Source organism: Somniosus microcephalus, chromosome 25 (genome assembly GCF_052327205.1).
Source record: "Somniosus microcephalus isolate GS21.2 chromosome 25, FLI_Smic_1.0, whole genome shotgun sequence".
Lineage (NCBI taxonomy): Eukaryota > Metazoa > Chordata > Chondrichthyes > Squaliformes > Somniosidae > Somniosus > Somniosus microcephalus.
This window is the reverse complement of record NC_141011.1, coordinates 56,866,139-56,889,983: the sequence shown is the minus strand read 5'-3', so window position 1 is coordinate 56,889,983 and position 23,845 is coordinate 56,866,139. Positions and strand designations below refer to the sequence as shown.

General features: G+C 46.1%; 1 protein-coding gene across 8 annotated transcripts in view; it reads left to right on the top strand.

The window, feature by feature from the left end:
• The first annotated feature begins 2,441 nt into the window (after positions 1-2,441).
• Positions 2,442-23,845, top strand: part of rap1gapa (RAP1 GTPase activating protein a) — a 226,769-nt gene continuing 205,365 nt past the window's right edge. For 2 of the 8 annotated variants that reach the window (XR_015073588.1, XM_085967530.1), the window contains exon 1: positions 2,450-2,567. Coding sequence is in view for 5 of the 8 variants with exons in the window: in XM_085967530.1 (XP_085823656.1) it covers positions 2,485-2,567 (83 nt within the window). In the remaining 3 variants the exon portion in view is untranslated. Of the gene's footprint in view, positions 2,568-7,757; positions 7,778-23,845 lie in introns of those variants that run through there. The other 6 variants (XR_015073589.1, XM_085967527.1, XM_085967528.1 and 3 more) reach the window with 6 other exon arrangements.

Here is a 23,845-nt window from a genome sequence, read left to right as displayed (position 1 = left end):
GCCAGTGCTTCGAATCGAGTGTGAATCCATCGACCATTATTGATGGGGTCAGTGCTTCGAATCGAGTGTGAATCCATCGACCATTATTGATGGGGTCAGTGCTTTGAATCGAGTGTGAATCCATCGACCATTATTGATGGGGTTAGAGCTTCGAATCGAGTGTGAATCCATCGACCATTGTTGATGGGGTCAGTGCTTCGAATCGAGTGTGAATCCATCGACCATTGTTGTTGGGGTCAGTGCTTCGAATCGAGTGTGAATCCATCGACCATTGTTGTTGGGGTCAGTGCTTCGAATCGAGTGTGAATCCATCGACCATTGTTGTTGGGGTCAGTGCTTCGAATCGAGTGTGAATCCATCGACCATTGTTGATGGGGTCAGTGCTTCGAATCGAGTGTAAATCCATCGACCATTGTTGATGGGGTCAGTGCTTCGAATCGAGTGTAAATCCATCGACCATTGTTGATGGGGTCAGTGCTTCGAATCGAGTTTGAATCCATCGACCATTGTTGATGGGATCAGTGCTTCGAATCGAGTGTGAATCCATCGACCATTGTTGATGGGGTTAGTGCTTCGAATCGAGTGTGAATCCATCGACCATTGTTGATGGGGTCAGTGCTTCGAATCGAGTGTAAATCCATCGACCATTGTTGATGGGGTCAGTGCTTCGAATCGAGTTTGAATCCATCGACCATTGTTGATGGGATCAGTGCTTCGAATCGAGTGTGAATCCATCGACCATTATTGATGGGGTCAGTGCTTCGGATCGAGTGTGAATCCATCGACCATTAATGATGGGGTCAGTGTTTAGGATCGAGTTTGAATCCATCGACCATTATTGATGGGGTCAGTGCTTCGAATCGAGTGTGAATCCATCGACCATTATTGATGGGGTCAGTGCTTCGAATCGAGTGTGAATCCATCGACCATTGCCTTTTCAAATTGAAGCTGTGGCAGTCTTGACTCTTGGACTTTCGTATTCATCTGTACACATTGTTAAAATATGTTATGTGAGGACAGACCAGGCAATCTATTGAAAAGTACAAAGCTACATTACATGCCAGAGGGAAATGCTGCTTGATATTGCTAATTACAGGAGGTGCCTTTTGTACCTGGAAGATTAATAAGCCAGAAGTAACAAAATTAAGAATGAGCTACACCACCTACCCCACCCCACCCCCATTGGCTTGGTCAGTGTGGAAATGAACCAGAAAGGTCACCGTGATCCGGGGTTCAATCCCCGCTCTGTGCTGAATTAGCTGTCAGTTGGGGTAATTGAGTCACCACAATTGATTTCAGGGCCCTGGATTGCGATGGGGAAGAGTTAGCCGGGCCTCCCGTTCCTGATCGTTGCTTGGTGACTTGTGGTGGGAAGGTTCGGATGGGAATGGGCTCGGCTGTGATGTGCCCCACGCTCGCTACCAGGACTCCGCGGTGGGGGAATGGCCACTTGGGTGAGGCAAGGTGGTGCCCAAGGGCGCATGTTACAGCAGGAGAGGAGACAACATTGAAGGCCCAAATATGTTTGTTTTTAAACATATGAATAAATAATAATGAGTTGTGCATGTAGTATATTCTTCATAATCAGTAATCAATGTATTATTTATTATAAGATTAGCAGTGTCTGGCGGTAATGTGTCTGCACAGTGTGAAGTTGCCGGGGTTCTGAGCAATCTTTCTTGTCATGGATCTCAATATATTCACTTTTATTGGGGGTGACAGCAATGCCAATAACATGGGCACAGAGAGACTCTGTTGCTGCTGATGGCCAGACCTCCTGCATTGTTGACTGGGTCAGTGCTCAGGATTGAGTGTGAATCAATTGACCACAAATTACCAGCAGCATCTGAGGATGCCATTGTTGGTGTGTTCGCCTGAGCCCCGCCAGATTGTTCTCGCTCTCCCAGCAGAATGATGTACAGATCAGACAGACAGCAGGATTATCCAGCTTGTTGCGGCCCAACTAATAGCTGCACCCACAATTAGTCACTAACATTTAAAACGAAGTGTGCTGTTTGTGTGAGAGGGGAAGGGGTGCGAGTGGCTTGTCTCTGATGTCAAGGGCAACGGGGGAGAATCTATTCTATATTCCATGTGATTTAAATGGTTCCACTTACTATTGGGCGTCTGTAATCTACAGCAGTGATGTTTCATCATCTTCGGTGGCACAGTTTGAATGCTCGGATTTTTCTTCTAAAAGTCATTCATGCTCTGCTGCTGGGGAGCAGCTGTGAGAGCGTCGGACCTCTTTCTCCCCCCGCCCTTTACCGTGATCACCATCCTGTGGAAGTTGGCCGCTTTGGAACTCTGCCGATCCTGAACTAAGCCACTGTTTGTGTTTGGACTGTGAGTAAGTTGGCAGCGCGTCTCTGCAGCTCTCGGCACAGCTGGTCGCAGCCGCGTTGAATCCGGCTGAGCTGAGCCGAGCTGAGCCGCGAGCAGTTGTTCTGACAGCTCAGGTGGGCAACACCGAGAGCTGCTGACATGCCTGCCAGGAATATTAAATTCAGGGCGCTGGTGATCTTAATCAGCCTGCTTCACAGAGCAAGGAGGAAGAAGTACCTCAGGTAGAATGTGTTTTCTTTTTCCTTTTTTAAGTTTGCTGATTAAAGTTATTGAGACGGTTTCAGCCTCTGCAGATGACTAACCCAGGACTGCCAGTAGCACCGTTAAAGCACATGGGATCTTCGGTGTTCCTCGCCCCTGCTGCAGTACAAGGCAGGCTTTTCCAAGATGTACATTTTGTTCTTGAATTTGAAAAATAATTGGCGGTGCTGGAGGGAATAACGTCGGAAAACTCCCCGTCAAAAAACTAGACAAGTCCTCGAGCTGGACGGATTGCTCTCAGACAAGCAGCTCCTAACCACAGGGCTATTTATAACACTGCATCTTTAGCCTTTTTATGCAGCATATGACTGTATTTTTTTAACTCATTATTTCCTTTTTGGAAAAATTAAACAAAAACCATCTGGATAATGACACATGTTGAGCAGAACTCTGGTTCCTTTATCCGGGTAGATGGCACCAGGCTGGCACCTGCCCAGCGCGCCCTCAACTCAGTGGCCTTTCATTATAGCAAAGTTTCAGCGGGCAGGTTTATCGTAGTGGGGAGGGTGGAGGCATGGCAGCTAAACACCCCACACACACACACCTTCCAACAAGGGCGATCTATAACTAATCACTGTTAACAACAGGAAACGCTGGAAAAACTCAGCAGGCCAGGCAGCATCCGTGGAGAGAGAATCAGAGTCAACCTTTCAGGTCGATGACCTTTCATTCTCTCTCCACGGACGCTGCCCCGGCCTGCTGAGTTTTTCCAGCGTTTTCTGTTGTTATTTCAGATTTCCAGCATCCGCAGTATTTTGCTGTTGTAGAACTAATCACTGTCGGTCACAAAGTCGCCGCTACAAGGTGTGAGCTGACGTGCTTCAGTGCCAAGGAGAAGTGGCCTTTAGAAAGGGGAAGGGGAGAATCGTCTTTTAAAGCATCGTGTGGGACTGCTATTCATGTGGACAAAAAAGCAGACTAGAAACCTGAGGAAAATGGTCTTTGTTTAGAAATTCTGTTGTGGAAAATACCTGGGAGTCGGGTGTTTCTTTTTTTCAATAACCTTGTTATATAAAGTGGTTTCTTTAATACTGAGCTAGATAATAGTGATTGAGTTTTGAGTACAATTTATAGCATTGTTATATGGCTCTTGGGAGCTGTTTGCAGGATTGTGCAGGTAGCTAATCACACTGACATGTTGAATGCCAATCACAAGACGAGGCTGGTTTTTGCTCATCTGAAAAACTGCACATCAGCTTTTAGAAAACAAAAAGTTGGTTATATGGTAATAATCACCGAGTTAAATCATCGACAGTCATTGTTATTTAAGATGGTTCAAAAGGTGGATGTATGATTCATAGGATATTAACTCTTAGACTGCCAGCAGCTCCCGAGAGCTCTTCTCCCTGGGCTATTTAACAGTTCACTTGCTGTCAATCCTGGAACAGCACTGTGGGAGCACCTTCACCACACGGACTGCAGTGGTTCAAGAAGGCGGCTCACCACCACCTTCTCGAGGGCAATTAGGGATGGGCAATAAATGCTGGCCTTGCCAGCGACACTCACAACCCAGGAACATATTTTTTTAAATCCATTGTTCCCTGTTTATTCAATGGGATTGTAGTGAATCTCTCTGGTATAGTTGGCTAGTCTTCATAGGTACTGCAATTAAAAGTATCTTAAAGTAAAGCCAGACAAGCATGTTTCATTGGTACAACCTTAATTTGTTGCAGTTTATATCAAATCTAATATATGTTCATTGCTGTATATATATAAAAAATTCTATCATGTTTGGATCCTGCTTGCTGTCTTCAGTAATGCAGCGCACCTGACACATCACTTGATATCCTTACAGCCAATACCTAGCCGCCTTCATGTTCAATAGTCTCTTGTGGCGCGTTAAGCATGACTCTTTGTATCAACTGTAAGAAAAATATTGATCCAGAGCACGAGTTGGAAACCGAAATGGAATGTGAACTGTTCAATGAACACACAGAACTGCTATTTTCAGTTTTTAATACTCTGAGCATTACAGGTGGTCCATCAACCCAGTAATTCACCAGGGGCAGTAGTGTTCTGTACATTCACGATTTAAAGTTCCTGAAATGCAGTATTTCAGGGCATTATAGGGACACCTGCCCTTCCTGAGTGTGTGTATTTATAGGAATAGGCAAGTGACAGGAGTAGATCATTTTCCCAACTGACAGTCAGCACTTGAGCTGGGCCGGGCCAGTGTTTGCAGTCAGACTCCATTGAGTTGAGCTCACCACCTGCTGGATCTTTAATGACATTACAGGGGGACAAGTTTAATGTGAAAATATAATTTGCGGTCAGCGGCAAAACAAAGGCGCTCGTCGCTGGCCCCAAAGTAAGCTTCCAACAAAGATCTCGCGATCTATGTGGCGAGAAGTTCAGCTTTTCCGACGTGCAGTTGAAATCAATGGAAGTTAATTTTGTCCAAGTTTGCAGACGACACAAAGCTGAGTGGGCGTGTGTGCTGTGAGGAGGATGCCGAGAAACTGCAGTATGATTTGGACAGGTTGGGTGATTGGGCAAAAGCATGGCAGATGCAATATAATGTGGATAAATGTGAGGTTATCCACTTTTGTTGGCAAAAGCAGGAAGGCAGATTATTATCTGAACGGCAATAGATTGGGAGAAGGGGAAGTGCAACGAGACCTGGGTGTCCTTGTGCACCAGTCGCTGAAGATAAGCATGCAGGTGCAGCAGGCGGTTAAGAAGGCAAATGGCATGTTGGCCTTCGTAGCGAGAGGGTTTGAGTACAGGAACAAGGATGTCTTGCTGCGGTTATACAGGGTCTTGGTGAGACCACACCTTGAGTATTGTGTGCAGTTTTGGTCACCTTATCTGAGGAAGGATGTTCTTGCCATGGAGGGAGTTCAGTGAAGATTCACCAGGCTGATACCTGGGATGGCAGGAATGACGTATGAGGAGAGATTGGGTCGATTAGGCTTATATTTGCTAGAGTTTAGAAGAATGACAGGGGATCTCATTGAAACTTATAAAATTCTAACCGGACTAGACAGACTAGATGCAGGAAGGATGTTCCCGATAGCGGGGGAGTCCAGAACCAGGGGTCACAGTCTAAAGATAAGGGGTAAGCCATTTAGGACAGAAATGAGGAGGAATTACTTCACCCAGAGAGTGGTGAACCTGTGGAATTCTCTACCACAGAAGGCAGTGGAGGCTAATTCATTAAATATATTCAAGAAGGAGTTGGATATATTTCTTAAGGCTAAAGGGATCAAGGGATATGGGGAGAAGGCAGGGACAGGGTACTGAATTTGGATGATCAGCCATGATCTCATTGAATGGCAGAGCAGGCTCGAGGGGCTGAATGGCCTACTCCTGCTCCTATCTTCTATGTTTTAATCCCTAACGCCAGCTGCTGTGGCGTCAACAAGCTGTCTAAACAGCCAATCACAATGCAGAATTCTCTCACAGGGAACCAGGAAGTGAGTAAGCTCTTTTAATGGAAGCTTTTAATATATGGTAGTGGGGGCAGGGTTTGGGGGATGGTGGGCGGGGGGGGTTTAACTCACGGCAGGAAACCACTGCTTTCAGTTAGAATCCTGCCCGCTATGGCAGAGTGAGGTCACTGATTTTAACCACTAGGCCTCAGTAACAGGCCGCCGACCAACCTCCTTCCAGGTATGGTTTCCTTATTTTTATTTTCCTTGCATGTTCAACGTTACAGTTTTAAACGTGTTCCACCTCTTCCCCAACTGAGATGCCATCCTGCAATATTTCTCAGTTAATCGCTTAGCTCATCCCTCCTTTCTTTAAGATTTGCCTTTTTAAAATCTTACCCCTGCGTCTTGGCCCTTCTGTGCAGGTTGAAACCTATCGGAATTTTATTGTGTTGTTGTCTCTGGGCCTCCGCAATATAATCCTGTATTGTAAATGCAGTCCTGGCCACCTGTACAAACTCGATCTAGGTGCAAATTACTGCTAGTGTGTCCCATTGTGTCAGAAAGCAATCCTGTACTCAATTCACTCGGCCTGATGCTGCCTCACTTCCATTTGGAAATCTCCAATTTAAAAAAAAAATCATTCATGGGATGTGGGCGTCGCTTGCAAGACCGGCATTTATTGCCCATCCCTAATTGCCCTCGAGAAGGTGGTGGCGAGCCACCTTCTTGAACCGCTGCAGTCCGTGTGGTGCAGGCACCCCCACAATTATAGTGGGTTGATTAAAGTCACTCATTATGGCAGCATGCTCTTATATACTTATCATCATTCTTATCTTGCTCAGGCGGTTTGTTTCAGACGTCTCCTGGCTCTATACCAGACAGGGCAGTGCGTTTACCAACCAGACCACTGGGGCCCATTCTGACCCTGGGTAGCAGGCTGATGGACGGACAGACATTCATGATAAAAGCCAGCTGTTGGGAACACAGAAGAACGCAGAGCCAGAAAAGACCATTTTGGTCCACCTGTCTGGCCCCAGAGATCAAAGGTCAGCTAATAAATCATCTTTCACTTAGCCGAATAGATGCAATGCCACAGAGCACGTTTAAAATTCAGAGGGGGAAACTGAAATATCCGTGACACAGATTTCATTCAAAAATATCAGTGAGATGTTCAATAATGTTTGCTGATGATTTGGCCAAGTCCCTCTGTGATGTGTTTAAGGTACAGTTGCCTCTATTCAGCGAGTGTACAATGACGATAACAATATATGGACACATTACCCATACACGCGTATAATGTACATCAGCCATGCCGTGTCAGCTGTGGCTCAGTGGGTAGCACCCTCGCCTCTGAGACAGATGTTTGTGGGTTCAAGTCCCACTCCTCAGAGACTTGAGCACAAAAATCTAGGCTGACACTCCAGTGCAGTGCTGAGGGAGTGCTGCAGTGTCGGAGGTGCCGTCTTTCGAGGCCGTGTCTGCTCTCAGGTGCACATAAAAGATCCCATGGCTTCCACCTACTTGTCAACTTGAACCCAAACATTGTTTGTCTTCTTGAAGATATAATGCTACTCTTCACCTCCTCTGTCTTGTCTCTGCTTCCTAAAGATCCTAGAGCCCTTCATGCTGAATTCACTCCTATCTTCTGTTGCAAACCATGTTTCTGTGAATCCTATCCAATAATGATTAGCTGTTGCTAAGGAGGCCTTGAACTCAAGTGTCTTAGTCCAAGTGCCTCGAGGGCCAATTTTTCATTGCTTTACTCATGATGAAACCCAGGAGGCTAAGAAAGAAAAGTAAGTGCAGTAATTTTAATTGTTTAAGCAAAATGGCTTGGATAGAAATTAAATGAAACTCAAGTTAAAATAATAGGAGGGAGAGAAAGGAAAAGCAGAGTAAAATGCTTATTCCAAATGGCTAAAAAGAAACCTTGCATTTATGTAGCGCCTCACTGTGTGTCCCAAACATTTGAATGGACTTCAATGTTAGTAATGCAAACTCTGGGCTCTGGCCTCCGATGGGCCTTTGTTAGGAACAACAGATCAAGCGAAAGGAGCAATGTTCCCTCTAATTTTTTTTTTGAGTGCGCGGCCCCTTCAAATTTCTGCACATGTGCGATTTTCCCGTTGTGAAGCCGGCTAGCGGCCTGAGTGGGACCTCAAGGTGGCCACGCAGCTTAACGGGAACATTGGAGAGCAGTGCATGCTCACCGTGAGCCTCTGTTTGAGGGCCACTCCCTTGGAATCCTTGCGGACAGTTAAAAGTGCCTCTTGTCTTTGTCAACATGACAATGCCCAGCACTGAAGGCTTTGGTCTTTCACTTGAGGCTCACAGTTTGAAAGGTCACATGCACGCTTCAAGTCAGGACAGATTTTTGTGACAAGGAAAGCATTGACTAAATTTTCATTATAGTCTCATGCCTCATGTGTAAAAGAGGGAAAATGTAATAAATACACAACATTCGACTGCTGTGGATAGTGAATTCAAAAATAAATTTATCTACAAATAAACTCACTAAACTTTGAATCATTCCATAGGAAGAAATGAGTCAGCATTCTGCTCCAAAGTAATGGGTTTACTACTTTAAACCTAAGAATGACATTGAGATGTTCAGCAATCCTCTTTTAAATGTACCAGAATCAATAAGATTTTGAAGTAAGCAAACATTCACTGAAGTATAGCTGGACTAATGGAGCATCTGGATCCCTGCAGCAATGTTGCACCTCCCATCAGTGATGTAACATTTGTCAAAGGTTTTGCCCTTTGATGTCTGTCTTTGGGACTGTTATTAGAGTTTGACGTTGGGCTCCATGGAACAACTATAATGCTGATTAATTTGAATTTTTAAGTTCAGTTATAGGATAACCTAATGCATACTACACATGAATATGAATAATATGTCCACATATTACTGATTTTAAAAAAAGACTTGCACCTTTCACGACCACCGGACATCCCAAAGCGCTTTACAGCCAATGAAGTACTTTTTGAAGTGGAGTCACTGTTGTAATGTAGGAAATGCGGCAGCCAAATTGCGCACAGCAAGCTCCCACAAACAGCAATGTGATAATGAGCGGATAATCTGCTTTAGTGATGCTGATTGAGGGATAAATATTGGCCCCAGGACACCGGGGAGAACTCCCCTGCTCTTCTTCGAAATAGTGGCCACAGGATCTTTTGCATCCACCTGAGAGAGCAGACGGGGCCTTTGTTTAATGTCTCATCTGAAAGACGGCACCTCTGACAGTGCAGCACTCCCTCAGCACTGCACTGGAGTGTCAGCCTAGATTTTTGTGCTCAAGTCTCTGGAGTGGGACTTGAACCCACAACCTTCTGACAGCGAGAGTGCTGCCCACTGAGCCACAGCTGACACGACATAGCTGATGTACATTATATGTGTGTATGGGTAATGTGTCCATATATTGCTGATGTCATTGTACAATCACTGAATAGAGGCAACTGTACCTTAAACACGTGACAGAGGGACTTGGCCAAATCATCTTTGCATTGCATCTATTCGGCTAAGTGAAAGATGATTTATTAGCTGACCTTTGATCTCTGGGGCCAGACAGGTGGACCAAAATGGTCTTTTCTGGCTCTGTGTTCTTCTATGTTCCCAACAGTTGGCTTTTATCATGAATGTCTGTCCATCCATCAGCCTGCTACCCAGGGTCAGAATGGCCCCCAGTAGTCTGGTTGGTAAACATACTGCCCTGTCTGGTATAGAGCCAGGAGACCAGGAATGTCCCAGGCATTGACCCTGCGCTGTGCTCAGTGAGCTGACCTCAGTCAGAGTGGCAGTAAGCATTGCTATAACTGGGCCCTTGGCAGGATAGGTGCACCAACGTCAGTGTTCTCGCTCAGGCCAACATCCCCAGCATCGAAGCTTTGACCACGCTCGATCAGCTCCGATGGATGGGTCACATCGTCCGCAAGCCTCATACGAGATGCCCAAAACAAGCGCTCTACTCGGAGCTCTGACACGGCAAGAGAGCCCCAGATGGGCAGAGGAAACGCTTCAAGGACACCCTCAAAGCCTCCTTGAAAAAGTGCAACAACCCCACCGACACCTGGGAATCCCTGGCCCAAGACCGCACAAAGTGGAGGAGAAGCATCCGGGAAGACGCCGAACACCTTGAGTCTCTTCGCCGGGAGCAAGTGGAAGGAGCGCACGTCAGCCCAAGCACCCCAACCACCCGCCCCTTCAACCACCGTCTGCCCCACCTGTGACAGAGACTGTAGGTCCCGCATTGAACTCATCAGCCACCTGAGAACTCATTGTTAGTGTGGGAGCAAGTCATCCTCGGTTCTGAGGGACTGCCTAAGAAGAAGAAGAACTGGGCCCTGCATTCTCTGGGCAATGGAGTTGAAAAATCAGACCGGTTTCCCACTCCTATCTAATAACTGTTGCTGGAAACGGTACATGTGTGATAATTAGACGAAGATGGGATTGAGTTGGGCTGTGAGTCTTATGATCGACTAGTACAGTGGAACTCGCTGCCTGCAACTTGTACATGAAGAATGGTCAGTCGAAGCACTGGTGGTTGGTGTCTGTGGAACTGTGCTCTAACATGTGTCTGTACCTTCAGAAGTAGGGAAGGGAGTAAGTAAAAAAAAAATCACTCCTAATTATATTAATGACATCGATGCAGCAAAATTTCAACATTAATTACCAGCTATCCATATGTTCAGGAAACGGGGCCTAATCCACCTCCGTGCTAAATGAACAATGTGAACATCCAGTCTGCATGCCAAGCCCTCTGGGTAAATAAAACCCCAGCACTCGCACTGAAGACGGGTGGCCTTGTCCAAATAAATTGATCATATTTGCACATGGGTGAAGTCGACTGCACAATCTCGCCAGATGTTCAGGTTTTCACAGATCTCTTCTGCTGAAGCCTTGAATCACAACCAACTCCCGCAGCTCACGTATTTAAAACAATCGGACTCTGATGTTGGGGTCACAGGTGTGCTTTTTGAAAAGAAAAAAACTGTAACTGCTGGAAATCGGAAATGAAAACCGAACATGCTGGAAATGCACATCAGGTCTGTCAGCGTCGGTATTGAGAAATGGCAGGCTTATTATTTTGGATTCCAGCTTTACTGAATGGCATCGAAAACATTTGTGTTTCTTTTCTCTCTCCATTGCTGACAGACCATGTGTACATGTACAGATTTCTTTCATATTTTAAATGGTATTTTCGTACTAGGAATCGATTCTGTGACAAACACTCCTTTGTATCAAACTTGCATCTTATTTTCCTCCTCCTTCACCTGCTGGGGCAGCTTCTAGAATTGTTGTAAAATAGTTAATGAATAAAAAATCTCACTTAAATAAGTATCTTTTGATTGCGACTGAGGACAAAATGTTAAGTTACAGAAATCTTGTTTAGAGGCAGTATTTGATAACATCAAAGTTTATTGCCAATGCTTATTTGATAGGAATTAAGGTTAATTGAAGATATTGGTGATTATAACATCAAGTTACAAATCTGACATTTTTACATGAATTAACTGTCATTTATACTGATGATCTGAATTTGAGGTTAACGTGATCCTGTTCTCCATTTTTCTCTGGAAGTTATTGGTGTAGATGTTGACTTTCTGCAAACAGTTGATAGTGAGCTAGCAAACCCTTTCTACATTCCACAGACATCAGTGGTAATAAAAATCGGGACAGATGTGAAACGGGCTGCCGATTCGCTATCACCCATTTTACACAATCGCTTAAAGTCAAAATCTACCCTGTTGCCCTTTGCATTGTGTCTCTGTCTCTACATATCCGCAACATAACTAAAACCGCCTATTTCCACCTCCGTAACATCGCCCGTCACCGCCCCTGCCTCAGCTCATCCGCTACTGAACCCCTCATCCATGCCTTTGTTACCTCTAGACTTGACTATTCCAACCCACTCCTGGCTGGCCTCCCACATTCCACCCTATGTAAACTTGAGCTCATCCAAAACTCGGCTGCCCGTGTCCTAACTCGCACCGAGTCCCATTCACCCATCGCCCCTGTGCTCACTGACTACATTGGCTCCTGGATAAGCAGCGCCTTGATATCGAATTTCTCATCTTTGTTTACAAATCCCTCCATGGCCTCGCCCCTCCCTATCTCTGTAATCTCCTTCAGCCCCACAACCCCCCAAAATATCTGCGCTCCTCTAATTCTGTCCTCTTGAGCATCCCTGATTATAATCGTTCCACCAGTGGCGGCCGTGCCTTCAGCTGCCTGGGCCCTAAGCTCTGGAATTCCCTCCCTAAACCTCTCCACCTCTCCTCCTTTAAGACGCTGCTTAAAACCTACCTCTTTGACCAAGCTTTTGGTCACCTGCCCTAATATCTCCTTACAAAAGCAAAATACTGTGGATGCTGGAAATCTGAAATAAAAACAGAAAATGCTGGAAATACTCAGCAGGTCAGACAGCATCTGTGGAGAGAGAAACAGAGTTAACGTTTCAGGTCGATGACCTATCGTCAGATCGATGACCTTCCAGTTCTGATGAAAGGTCATCGACCTGAAACATTTGCTCTGTTTCTCTCTCCTAATATCTCCTTATGTGGCTCGTTGTCAATTTTCTGTCTTCTAACCCTCCTGTGAAGTGCCCTGGGATATTTTACTATGTTAAAGGTGTGATATAAATACAAGTTGATATGCCTATCAATTAGTCCAATAAAAGGCGACGAGTTAAGAACGTAACTGAAGGTTTTTATTGGCTAAATAACAGAGCCCACCCTCGTGGGTGATCCGATCCAACAGGGAGGAATACTAGCCAGTCAGCTACCTTTATACCTGGGCAGGTAATGGGCGGAGTCGGAGGTGGTCAGCCCAGGTATAACAGTGCGACAAGAGGCGACCTCGTGTAGTGATGTGACAGTGAGAACAGTGAGAACAATATACAGTGATAACTATAACAGTGGTTTACCACACAAGTTATTGCAACAGCGGAAGGCAGTCCTGTTTAAGTAGATGTCCTGTTGATTTGAAACGTGTCGGCTATCAGTCGGTCACACTGTAGGGCATCCCATCCCCTCTGTTGGTTAACGTGCTGACCAGGGCAGAACGGAGCCATACTAATCAGAGACGACCCAGGGTCAACCCACGGCCTGTACTGAGAGTGTTGACTTGAGTTGGTGCAAAGGTCAGGATGCTTCAACTGCCCCTGGGATAAATTTGGTGGTGGGGGGAATCAGCTCGGGCTCCCAGTCCTGATCGCTGTCCAGCGACCTCAACTGTGAAGTGCATGGGCCAGAAATTCAGTGGGCTTTGCGCCCAGTTACCACCCAAAGAGGGCTTCTGCGCAAGTGTAAGAGGGTGCGCTGATATTCAGCGCTGCGGTAATGGCGGCGGTAGCCGGTAGCGCTGCGCCGACACCGATGACGTCATCGGTGTGCGTAGTGCCCCGGTTCCGCCCCGCTTCCGGCCCAAACCCCATATTTAGTTGCGGCCGCCTCTTCTGCAGTGGCCACAAACAGCGATTGAAAAACGGGGCCGTACTGCTGCGCTACTGGGGCGCTTTAAGGTGGAGGTGCGGCCGGCCGCTTTTTCGGCGGCCGCCTGCCCGCACCTCCTTCCCCGGCCTCCTCCACCCCCCCCCCCCCCGCGGCATTGCCGGCTGCTTTCCGCGAGCCCGGCACTTCTCCGTGGTGCCGGGCTCATTTGCCGGCACAATCCAGCGGCGATCTCGCTGTTGCAGGCACCTCCCCCTTAAGAGAAGGAGGAGGCCTGCAGTACCGCAGCCTGCCGCTCCGCAGCGGGTGGCGCAGCGGGGCCTACAGCGCAGAAATTCAGTTTCAGCGGCCCAAGCGGGGGCGGGCACACCCTGGAATAGCGCCCGGTTCCGACTTGGGGCGCAAAAGCCGAATATCTGACGGGCGCACCTGGCTCCGTGCGCAGCGCTAACTTTTGGGCGTTAGCCTGCTGGTGGGCCTTAACTGAATTTCTAGGCCCATGAGTCTAAACATCACGTCCGCTTCAGGTTCAGCTGCAATGTCTCCCCATCCTCGAGTAGCCTGCTAACACTCGAACCTAGATTTCCCAATTGGTGTCGTTTTAATGCTATTTAAAATAATACTGAACAGAATATAAAGCCTTGCACATGATGAATGGCGAATTCCGTGAGGTGCCAGAGAGTAGGTCGATGATGAAGGTGGGGTATTTAATTTTTTAGTTAATTGTTTCAGACTTGAGTATATTCAGGGCCGAGATCACTAGATTTTTGGACTCTAGGGGAATCGAAGGATATGGGGATCGGGCAGGAAAGTGGAGTTGAGGTCGATGATGAGCCACGATCTTATTGAATGGTGGAGCAGGCTCGAGGGGCCGTATGGCCGACTCCTGCTCCAATTTCTTATGTTCCCCACAGCTGCTGGCCTTGCTATGTTACAGCAGGCGGAGCGATTTCCCTCCCCACTGGAGGCAATGGACTGAGCAGTCGTGGAAACACTACCAGGCATCAACCAAAATTCTGTTGATGCTCCTGATCCCAGGAAATCAGTCAGAATCAGTGCCCAGCCATGGGGTGAGCGAGTCCCACCCCGCCAAAATTACACTGCCGTAGGGACCAAGAGAAAAACACGCTCCAAGGATTGTAGCGAGTTCCACATTCTCACCACTCTCTGGGTAAGAAGTTTCTCCTGAATTCCCCATTGGATTTATTAGTGACTATTTGATATTTATGGCCCCTAGTTTTAGTCTCTTCCCCGGCGCCCCGCCCCCCCCAAACAACCAATATAATGAAAAAAGAATTAACTGGTCATTCAACTCGATGGTGTTTACAGGAAGTTGCTGCTATAGAGGGCTGCTATGCTTGTCTGTGTAACCTTTGCATTTCAAAGCAATTTATAATTTATAGCACTCTGGGGCATGAAATATTTAGATTATATTGATTAAGAAATACTACTGTGAGGCAGAGTGTTTAACTGTTTTCAACACTTGCTTTGATCTGATCCGTTGATTGTGGGATCGCTTAGCTCTGTCTATAACATGCTGCTTCTGCTGTTTAGCATGCATGTAGTCCTGTGTTGCAGCTTCCCCAGGTTGGCGCCTCATTTTTAGGTACGCCTGGTGCTGCTCCTGACATGCTCTTCTACACTCCTTATTGAACCAGGGTTGGTCCCCTGGCTTGGTGGTAATGGCAGAGCGAGGGATATGCCGGGCCATGAGGTTACAGATTGTGGTGGAATACAATTCTGCTGCTGCTGATGGCCCACAGCGCTTCATGGATGCCCAGTTTTGAGCTGCTAGATCTGTTCTGAATCTATCCCATTGAGCACGGTGGTAGTGCCACACAACACGATGGAGGGTGTCCTCAGTGTGAAGACGGGACTTCGTCTCCACAATGATTGTGACTCATGTGGACAAGAGGTCTATGGAGACTGCACCAGTGACCAAAGCCATTCTCACTGTTTTAGGTCTCCTTTAGTTCTTGCCAATAACATGATTTTTCCAGGTCTAAAACCGGCCTAGTCAGGAAGCAGTCTCGATTTGTCTATAAGTATTGTATGGCAATGTCATACTGGCACAGTTGGAAGTGCATGAAAATACTTAGTTGCCCAGTTTTGACATCAATCACAATGAGAAGCAAAAAATGTATTCCTCCCAAAGAGAAGACTTGAAAGTGCTTGTGATATATGAGGACTATGGAGATAAATTTATGATGGCAGTGCTGTGAATTTGGTGTAAAAGCAATCAATTTGCACTCTGGTTCAGTCACTCCACCTCCAGTGTAAGGGTCTGATGCCCCAGTTATGCTGCGTCAACTCCTGTAAAACAACTGGAGCCCAGGCACTGCCCTGACACCACCATGGGCCATGATGTGCACTGTGAAATTGATCTACCTACTGAGCAGCACAAGACTCATCCCTCCTCGCACAATGAATGTATTAAACTGTGTGTAACCATGCACAGTGAGTGGGCCCTGTGGTCTCCTCAACATCAGTACATGTGTATGGACGTGCCAAGTTTAGAAGGAAACTGGAGTGCCACTTATAGTTGGCCAGGATCACTCGAACTGTCAGCCGTGGCTCAGTGGGCAGCACTCTCACCTCGGAGTCAGAAGGTTGTGGGTTCAAGCCTCCCTCCAGAGACTTGAACACATAATCTAGGCTGACACTCCAGTGCAGTGCTGAGGGAGCACTGCACTGTCGGAGGTGCTGTCTTTCGGATGAGACGTAAAACCAAGGCCCCGTCTGCTCTCTCAGGTGGACGTAAATGATCCCACGGCACTATTTTGAAGAAGAGCAGGGGAGTTCTCCCCGGTGTCCTGGCCAATATTTATCCCTCAACCAATATCACTAAAACAGATGATCTGGTCATTATCACATTGCTGTTTGTGGGAGCTTGCTGTGCACAAATTGGCTGCCGTGTTTCCTACATTACAACAGTGACTACACTTCAAAAAGTACCTCATTGGCTGTAAAGTGCTTTGGGACATCTGGTGGTCCTGAAAGGCGCTATAGAAATGCAGGTCTTTCTTTTCTTTTTCTTATAGGAAGCAAGTGAGGTTAAACATGTCAGGACCCTTCTTATAATGAGAGCATAAACTTCCCTTTTGAAACTACTGCTATCTTATTTTAGGCAGAGCTTATGTTACGTTTTATTTGTACATCAGCCCTCACAATGATGCATTTTTATATCGTTGAGTTGTAGTGGCCAGAAAGTAAATATTTAACCCGCACACAGAGGCCACAGACACATACCAGCCATTTATCCTCTTAATTATAAGGTTGTGACAGGTGTATGAAAGGTAATGTAGCAGCAGAGAAGTACACAGAGCTGGAATTGAAGCCACCTGGCAGATGGGCTGAAGTGTTTACCTTTGGAGAGCAGCTTCCAGTTAATGGCTCCACAAAAGTATTGGGAATGTTTGTTTAAAGAACACATTTGCTTGGACACAAATTTGGTCTTGGGTCAATGGGCATGGTTGGATATTTATTTATACTAATGCTCAAATTAGAATTGCAGCTTCTGGAAGAACCATTTGTTCTTTCCTGTCTTGTATTTCCTCTGGATTTACTTGGTTCCCGCCTGGCTTTGCTTTTCAAAGCGGGGCAGCTGAAAACATCCTTGTTCCCAATGGTCTTATCCAAGGGAACGTCAGCTGAGCACTTGGTTGGCATCAGGTGTTTCGAGTTGTAAACTTTCACAAAGGATTTGACCTTGGACCTCTTGGCCACCTACTTCCCCATTCTGGCCGGCACTTTACGAGGGTAATGATCAAGACCAGCAACATGGGCATGACTAATGCCTGTCAGAGATCGCACCATCGTTTGAAATTTGCTTGTCATGGGAGTGTCGACCCTTCCACTGTCCTAACGATTCTTAGTGCTTGATAAAACAAGTTGCTTCTTACCTTTTTTTGTTTTTCTAAATATCTCCTCTGACGCTCACTGGGGTGTGATTTTTATCGGTGCCAACAGCCCTCACTCCCTTACTCAAGTGCCCAACATTCATGTGTGAGCTCAGGCAGGGCGTTTTAGCCAGCTATTCTCTCTCACTGGGATGGGAGTTGTTATCAGAGCAGAGCTTGAACCTATCCTCATCTGAGGTTCACACACAGTAGAGCAGGAACCTTGAATGATTTCTCCCCTCTCTAGTCCAAGGGAGCTCAGACCAATGGTAGTGTCCCAGCCACTACCAATCATTAGATCTCAGATTCTTCTAATCTGTATGGTTCAGTAGCACTCGGAGATGCGGATTGCCTGGATGAGTGCAGCTCCAACAACACTCAAGAAGCTCAACACCATCCAGGACAAAGCAGCCCGCTTGATTGGCACCCCATCCACCACCTTAAACATTCACTCCCTCCACCACCGGCGTACCATGGCTACAGTGTATCATCTACAAGATGCACTGCAGCAACTCGCCAAGGCTTCTTCAGCAGCACCTCCCAAACCCGTGACCTCTTCCACTGGGCAGCAGGCGCATGGGAACACCACCACCTCCAAGTTCGCCTCCAAGTCACACACCATCCCAACTTGGAAGTATATCGCCATTCCTTCATTGTCACTGGGTCAAAATCCTGGAACTCCCTCCCTAACAGCACTGTGGGAGTATCTTCACCACACGGACTGCAGCGGTTCAAGAAGGTGGCTCACCACCACCTTAAGGGCAATTAGGGATGGGCAATAAATGCTGGCCTTGCCAGCGACACTCACATCCGATAAATGAATTTTTTTTTAAATTATCCGTTGGGCCACTTCTACCACATAACTGGAAGTCTACAGCTGATGAGATAACTGCCGACAATATTCAGGGATTTATTTTGTGCCAAAGTAATGACTTCAATATTGGTACAGTGTATTCAGAAAATATTCAGATGTCATAAAAAGGAGCTACTTCTGTGAACCTCCTGATGGTGTACTGAAACATGCAGATTAGGCCTTGTCAGTGTTGACTTGGCTCATTTCAGTTAGCGTGATGGGATGGGCATTGTAATTAGCCTCAGTGCCCCTAGAATAGAAAATAAAAAAATCAGCCAAGGCTGCCGTTCCTCATCATTACTCAGTCACCCTTGCTGGAAAGTGTCTGTGTATCGATGTCGGGTAAGAACTGGAACTGGGTCTCCAAGTAGCCATCTCGCAGTGTCAGCCATGGCTCAGTGGGCAGCACCCTCGCCTCCGAGTCAGAAGGTCGTGGGTTCGAGTCCCACTCCAGAGACATGAGCACATGACTAAATGTTGTATCCTGCAATGTGCTTCCATGTAGGCAAAAGTTCCTGATGCAAGGATACTGCATCAATCACCAATCATGTCTTTGTGTTGTGTTTGTTTGTTGATGAAGTTGCTGAGTTTACCAGATGACGAGGCTCCTTTAACTATCGGATTTATAAGGAAATTACTGACTGAGGTCCGAGGGCTCTGAGCTGATTATCTTCACAGCTGCTGAATAAATCCATTGTAACTAATTTACAAGAATGGCATCTGCACATGGCTCTACATGGTTTTATTTTCAAATTAGCACTCGCTAGCTTGGTGCAGTTGATCAACACTATGGTGAGGAGAGAGAGTTCTACTGCAGTCTGACCCCCGAGGAGTTTTACACATTAGTGTTTCATTACGAGGCTGTGATAATGGTCTTCAGGCCTTCTCCCTTGGGGCTAATAATAACTAGTGATCTGCAGTAAAGAGCTGCAAGCTGTTTTAACTCCAGTGTAAATGAAAATCCACAAGGAGAGTGCTTAAGATGATAGATGAGGGAGCGCTCGGTTCTGAAATCAGGCTGATGTATTTGTTTTGTAGAATCTAAGGTTGGAACAAACCTGCACTGATTCACCAGAATAAACAAAGACCTCATAAACCATAGGACCTTGACATTCTCACCGGGTAATGGTGGGAAACCTAAGAGTAGGGCCAAGGCCCGTGATGCAGAATGGTAGAAAGGAGTTAAGATGATGCTTAACTTGAGTTTTAAATATCTATAGGTTGCAGGAGGGTGGGTGACTGAGGGAGGTAAGGAGTCCCACAATTTAAAGGTCCTGAAAAAGATGTTGGAGTAGGACACCATGGGATGAGTCTTGATTTCAACACTGAAGGCGCAGGGAGAGCACGAGTATAGGAGGATATTATTGGAGCCCTTTTGACCATCCCTGATTATAATCGCTCAACCATTGGTGGCCGTGCCTTCTGTTGCCTAGGCGCCAAGCTCTGGAATTCCCTGCCTAAACCTCTCCGCCTCTCCCTCCTCCGTTAAGATGCTCCTTAAAACCGACCTCTTTGAACAAGCTTTTGGTCACCTGCCCTAATTTCTCCTTGTGTGGCTCGGTGTCAAATTTTTTGTCTTCTAACATTCCTGTGAAGCGCCTTGGGACGTTTTACTGTGTTAAAGGCGCTATATAAATGCAAGTTGTTGTTGAGCTTGGGAGGAACAAGAGAGGAAGATCAGAGTCAATGATCAAAGGAGCATCAATAACGTAGATAGGGACAAGAAACATAGCAGGAGAGAGAGCATGATTAGAGTTCAAATGTCTGTTCAACTTTGAAAGTGAACTCTAGAAGTGTGGATCATTCCTTCCTGTGATACAGCGTGTTGTAATAAGTTCTGAGTGTTTCTAGGACTGTCACATTATTGATCATTGGGATTTGCTGTCAGAGCTTCATAATTCCTCTGAGGCCTATAATTTACTGAGAGCTCAGTAGCTGGCCTTGTGTATATTATCTAATATGTTCAAGGAAACAAGCACATTACTGCAAAAATACAGTTATCTAATCAATCATGGGCATTTGCTGTATCGCAAGGTCTTAAAATCCCACTTACTAATGTAGCACCCAATGATCAGCGGCGTATCCGTATGTCACCAGCATTTCCATCTCCCATGAATAAAAGTCAGAGGGTTGCCATTGAGTGTTTACTCACTATCGCAACTGATGGTCCAGAACATAGGAACAGGAAGAGGCCATTGAGCCCCTTGAGCCTGTTCCGCCAGTCAATGAGATCAAGGCTGATCTGCGACCTAACTCCACATACCCACCTTTGGCCCATATCGCTTAATACCTTTGGTATTTCTGGGAAAAAGCTCATTTGCATAACTATTGTCTTGTGACAGGCTGGAGTTTATTGGACTGTTGAGCAGTCTGGAGGCACTTTCATGGTGCCATGAGGGTTTGAGGGAGTAGCACACCACTTAAGACCATCAACCACCATGTTGAGGTCTCCCTTATTTATTTTACTACCTGTGGTTGGTTCAGTCACTTCCTGTTAAAGGCCAGAGATTTGCAATCACCACAGCTAAAACAAAAGGGATCTGGTTTGGTGTATTTAGTTGTAAATGAAGACCCAAGGCACAACTGCAAAGACCCATGGAAATCTGAGGGGTCTATTTGAACACTACCCACAGCAGAAACTGGGTGGGTGGCAGTTACAATGAGAAGATTACTTGCCTGGCCTTTCTAGGAATTTGGGGTATATCTTGGGTAAATCATAGCCAGAGCGTCGGTCAATCTGTCGCCATTGAGATATAAAGCTAATTACATAGAAACATAGAAGATAGGAGCAGGAGTAGGCCATTCGGCCCCTCGAGCCTGCTCCGCCATTTAATGAGATCATGGCTGATCATCCAAATTCAGTACCCTGTCCCTGCTTTCTCCCCATATCCCTTGATCCCTTTAGCCTTAATTAAAGGAGAATTGGTAGCATTTTCGCTACATAAAAGTGAGCAGTGGTGTTAAAAGGATTAATTTTATGCTGGAGTTTAGTGCGGGAGAAACCTCTTTATTATTTTTACATTTGAGGAGCATAGAGCCATAGTAAAGTTTCTAATTATTGTAAATATCCTGATTGAACAGGTAAATGAACAGTACTCAGTACAATGTTAAATAGATGTCTCTCTTGGTTTATAGTCTCACCAATAGTCTGAGAGAGTTTATATTCTGTCTCCTGGGGTTTAAGGAAATAACATAGCAGGATGTGATGATGGTTCACCATTTGACTCTTGGATCTTGCTACATTTACCCAGATCTTGGGGAGGTAAAGGCCCTTCTACTTCATGAAGTCTAATATTGAGAGTGATCAGTGGCTGGGAACACTCGGAAATATCTAACTTAAAAATCCAAAAATGTAACGGCGGGCTCGGTGCCCCTGTACTAGTGTCTTTCTCCATTTCAGTCTCGAATCCCCTTGGATACACATTCAGATTGCTGAGTTACTTTCATGTCTTACAAGGCAAATACATGCAGCAAGCCCATTTCGAAGGATCACTAATACTCCACATGAAGCACTTGCGTCCCTCCCAAACAGAGCTCTACTCTCTCTTTGTCGTTACCCTGCTCAGACTCATCATATCACTGCCATTACCCTGCTTAAACGCATCACTAACACTCCTTTGTTATTACACCCTCTAGACACCCTAATAACCCCCCCTCCCTCTAGACACCCTAATAACCCCCCCTCCCTCTAGACACCCTAATAACCCCCTCTCCCTCTAGACACCCTAATAACCCCCTCTCCATCTAGACACCCTAATAACACTCTCCCTCTAGACACCCTAGTAACTCCCTCTCCATCACTGCTACTTTGCCTAAACATGTCATTAATTTCTCTCTCCTGTCCTCATGGTGATGCCGTCTGCTCTCCTCTTGACTTCCATGAAGCGCCCAGATATTCCGCAGTCCCTCTTCTCTTTTATTTCTACCCAGCCTAGACAGATACCTCAGTAGGAGAAATAAGATGGAGATAAGTTACCTCGTCGCGATCAGTCGCCTATAGACACACATTTGGTCTGTCCATTGCTGATGAGCCAGGAATGTTCAAAGATTGACACTGAGACTGTGGGGTAAGCATCGTCGCTGGGTCAAAATCCTGGAGCTCCCTCCCTAACAGCACTGTGGGAGCACCTTCACCACACGGACTGCAGCGGTTCAAGAAGGCGGCTCACCACCACCTTCTCGAGGGCAATTAGGGATGGGCAATAAATGCTGGCCTTGCCCGCGATGTCTACATCCCATAAACGAATTTTTAAAAAACAGAAAACTGCCAATTTTCCATGTGTGAGGCTCGCACGTCAGTGTTGACGGAGATCAACTGCAGCCAAACCTGATCCTGCTCTCGCCCAACACCCGCACACATGCACATTGCAACAGGAGCCGCCCAGTAGAGAGCAGGGGCGAGAACTGTGGCTAATTCCCCCCCTGGCCGAGGGGTGCTAGTGCATATTGTAACTAACTTAGCACAGACCAATGGTGCCTGGGACCCCCTGGCCTGGCTGAGGACCACATTATGAAATGCAATTACCCATTCACATTCCGGGGGAAGATTCCCTCGGGGTTCCATATGCATCAAAATCCTAAGCTGTTTTCTAAACAGCGCGTTAATGATTGTGTTACACCGAGCACAGAGGAAACCTGCTTCAGATTAGTTATTAATAAACTATTCCATTTATATTGTGCTTTTTTTGTATAAAAATGTGTTGAAGGAAGAGATACATTTGTTATAAAGTGTTGAAACTTGTAAAGAACGTAGAAACAAGCCAGGTTTTTGGGGCTACTATTATCCTTGCAATAACATTTGCGATAAGTGGAATCCATTTCCTAACAGTCGGTGTCAAAACTTCAGGCAACAGAGAAAGATTATTTTCTTCATTGAAATCTGCACCAAACACCTTCCTTAATGCAGCATCACTCAGTCAGTGATCGGGCGATAGCACGCATATCATCTCTTTCTTCCATTTCGAAAGGTCTGAAAAGAGCAGAGGCAGGCAGATAACTGTCACATGCCTGCCTTTGCAGAGAATCTAAAACCTTCCTTTTTGAATTACTGATTGTTAATGTCACCTCATGGGTAATTGATAATTAAGCGAGATAAAAGAGTTTCCGTTTTGCTTTACGATTCTCTAATACTGTTGACAACATTTCATAGTATTAGCGTGTTTATCAATTAATGTGGTTTCTGTGAACCTTCCTTACTTGTTCCTCCTAAACTTCAAATACACGACTCTACACTTTGTTCCTCTGCCCTTCATGTTCGCTGCATTGAAATCCAGACTTCCTGCGCTACCTCCTACTCTAACTCGGTCCTTACCAAGAGCTCAGAAACTGTGGCCCATTCACATTCAAGTTTACTGTTGCTTAACTTGTTTTATCCCATCTCTTCTCCTGCTCTTTAAAGAAAGACTTGCATTTCTATAGCGCCGTTCATGACCACCGGACATCGCAAAGCGCTTTACAGCCAATGAAGTACTTTTTGAAGTGTAGTCACTGTAGTAATGTAGGGAAACACAGCAGCCAATTTGCGCACAGCAAGCTCCCACAAACAGCAATGTGATAATGACCAGATCATCTGTTTTAGTGATGTTGGTTGAGGGATAAATATCGGCGCCAGGGATAACTCCCCTGCTCTTCTTCGAAATAGTGCTATGGGATCGTTATGT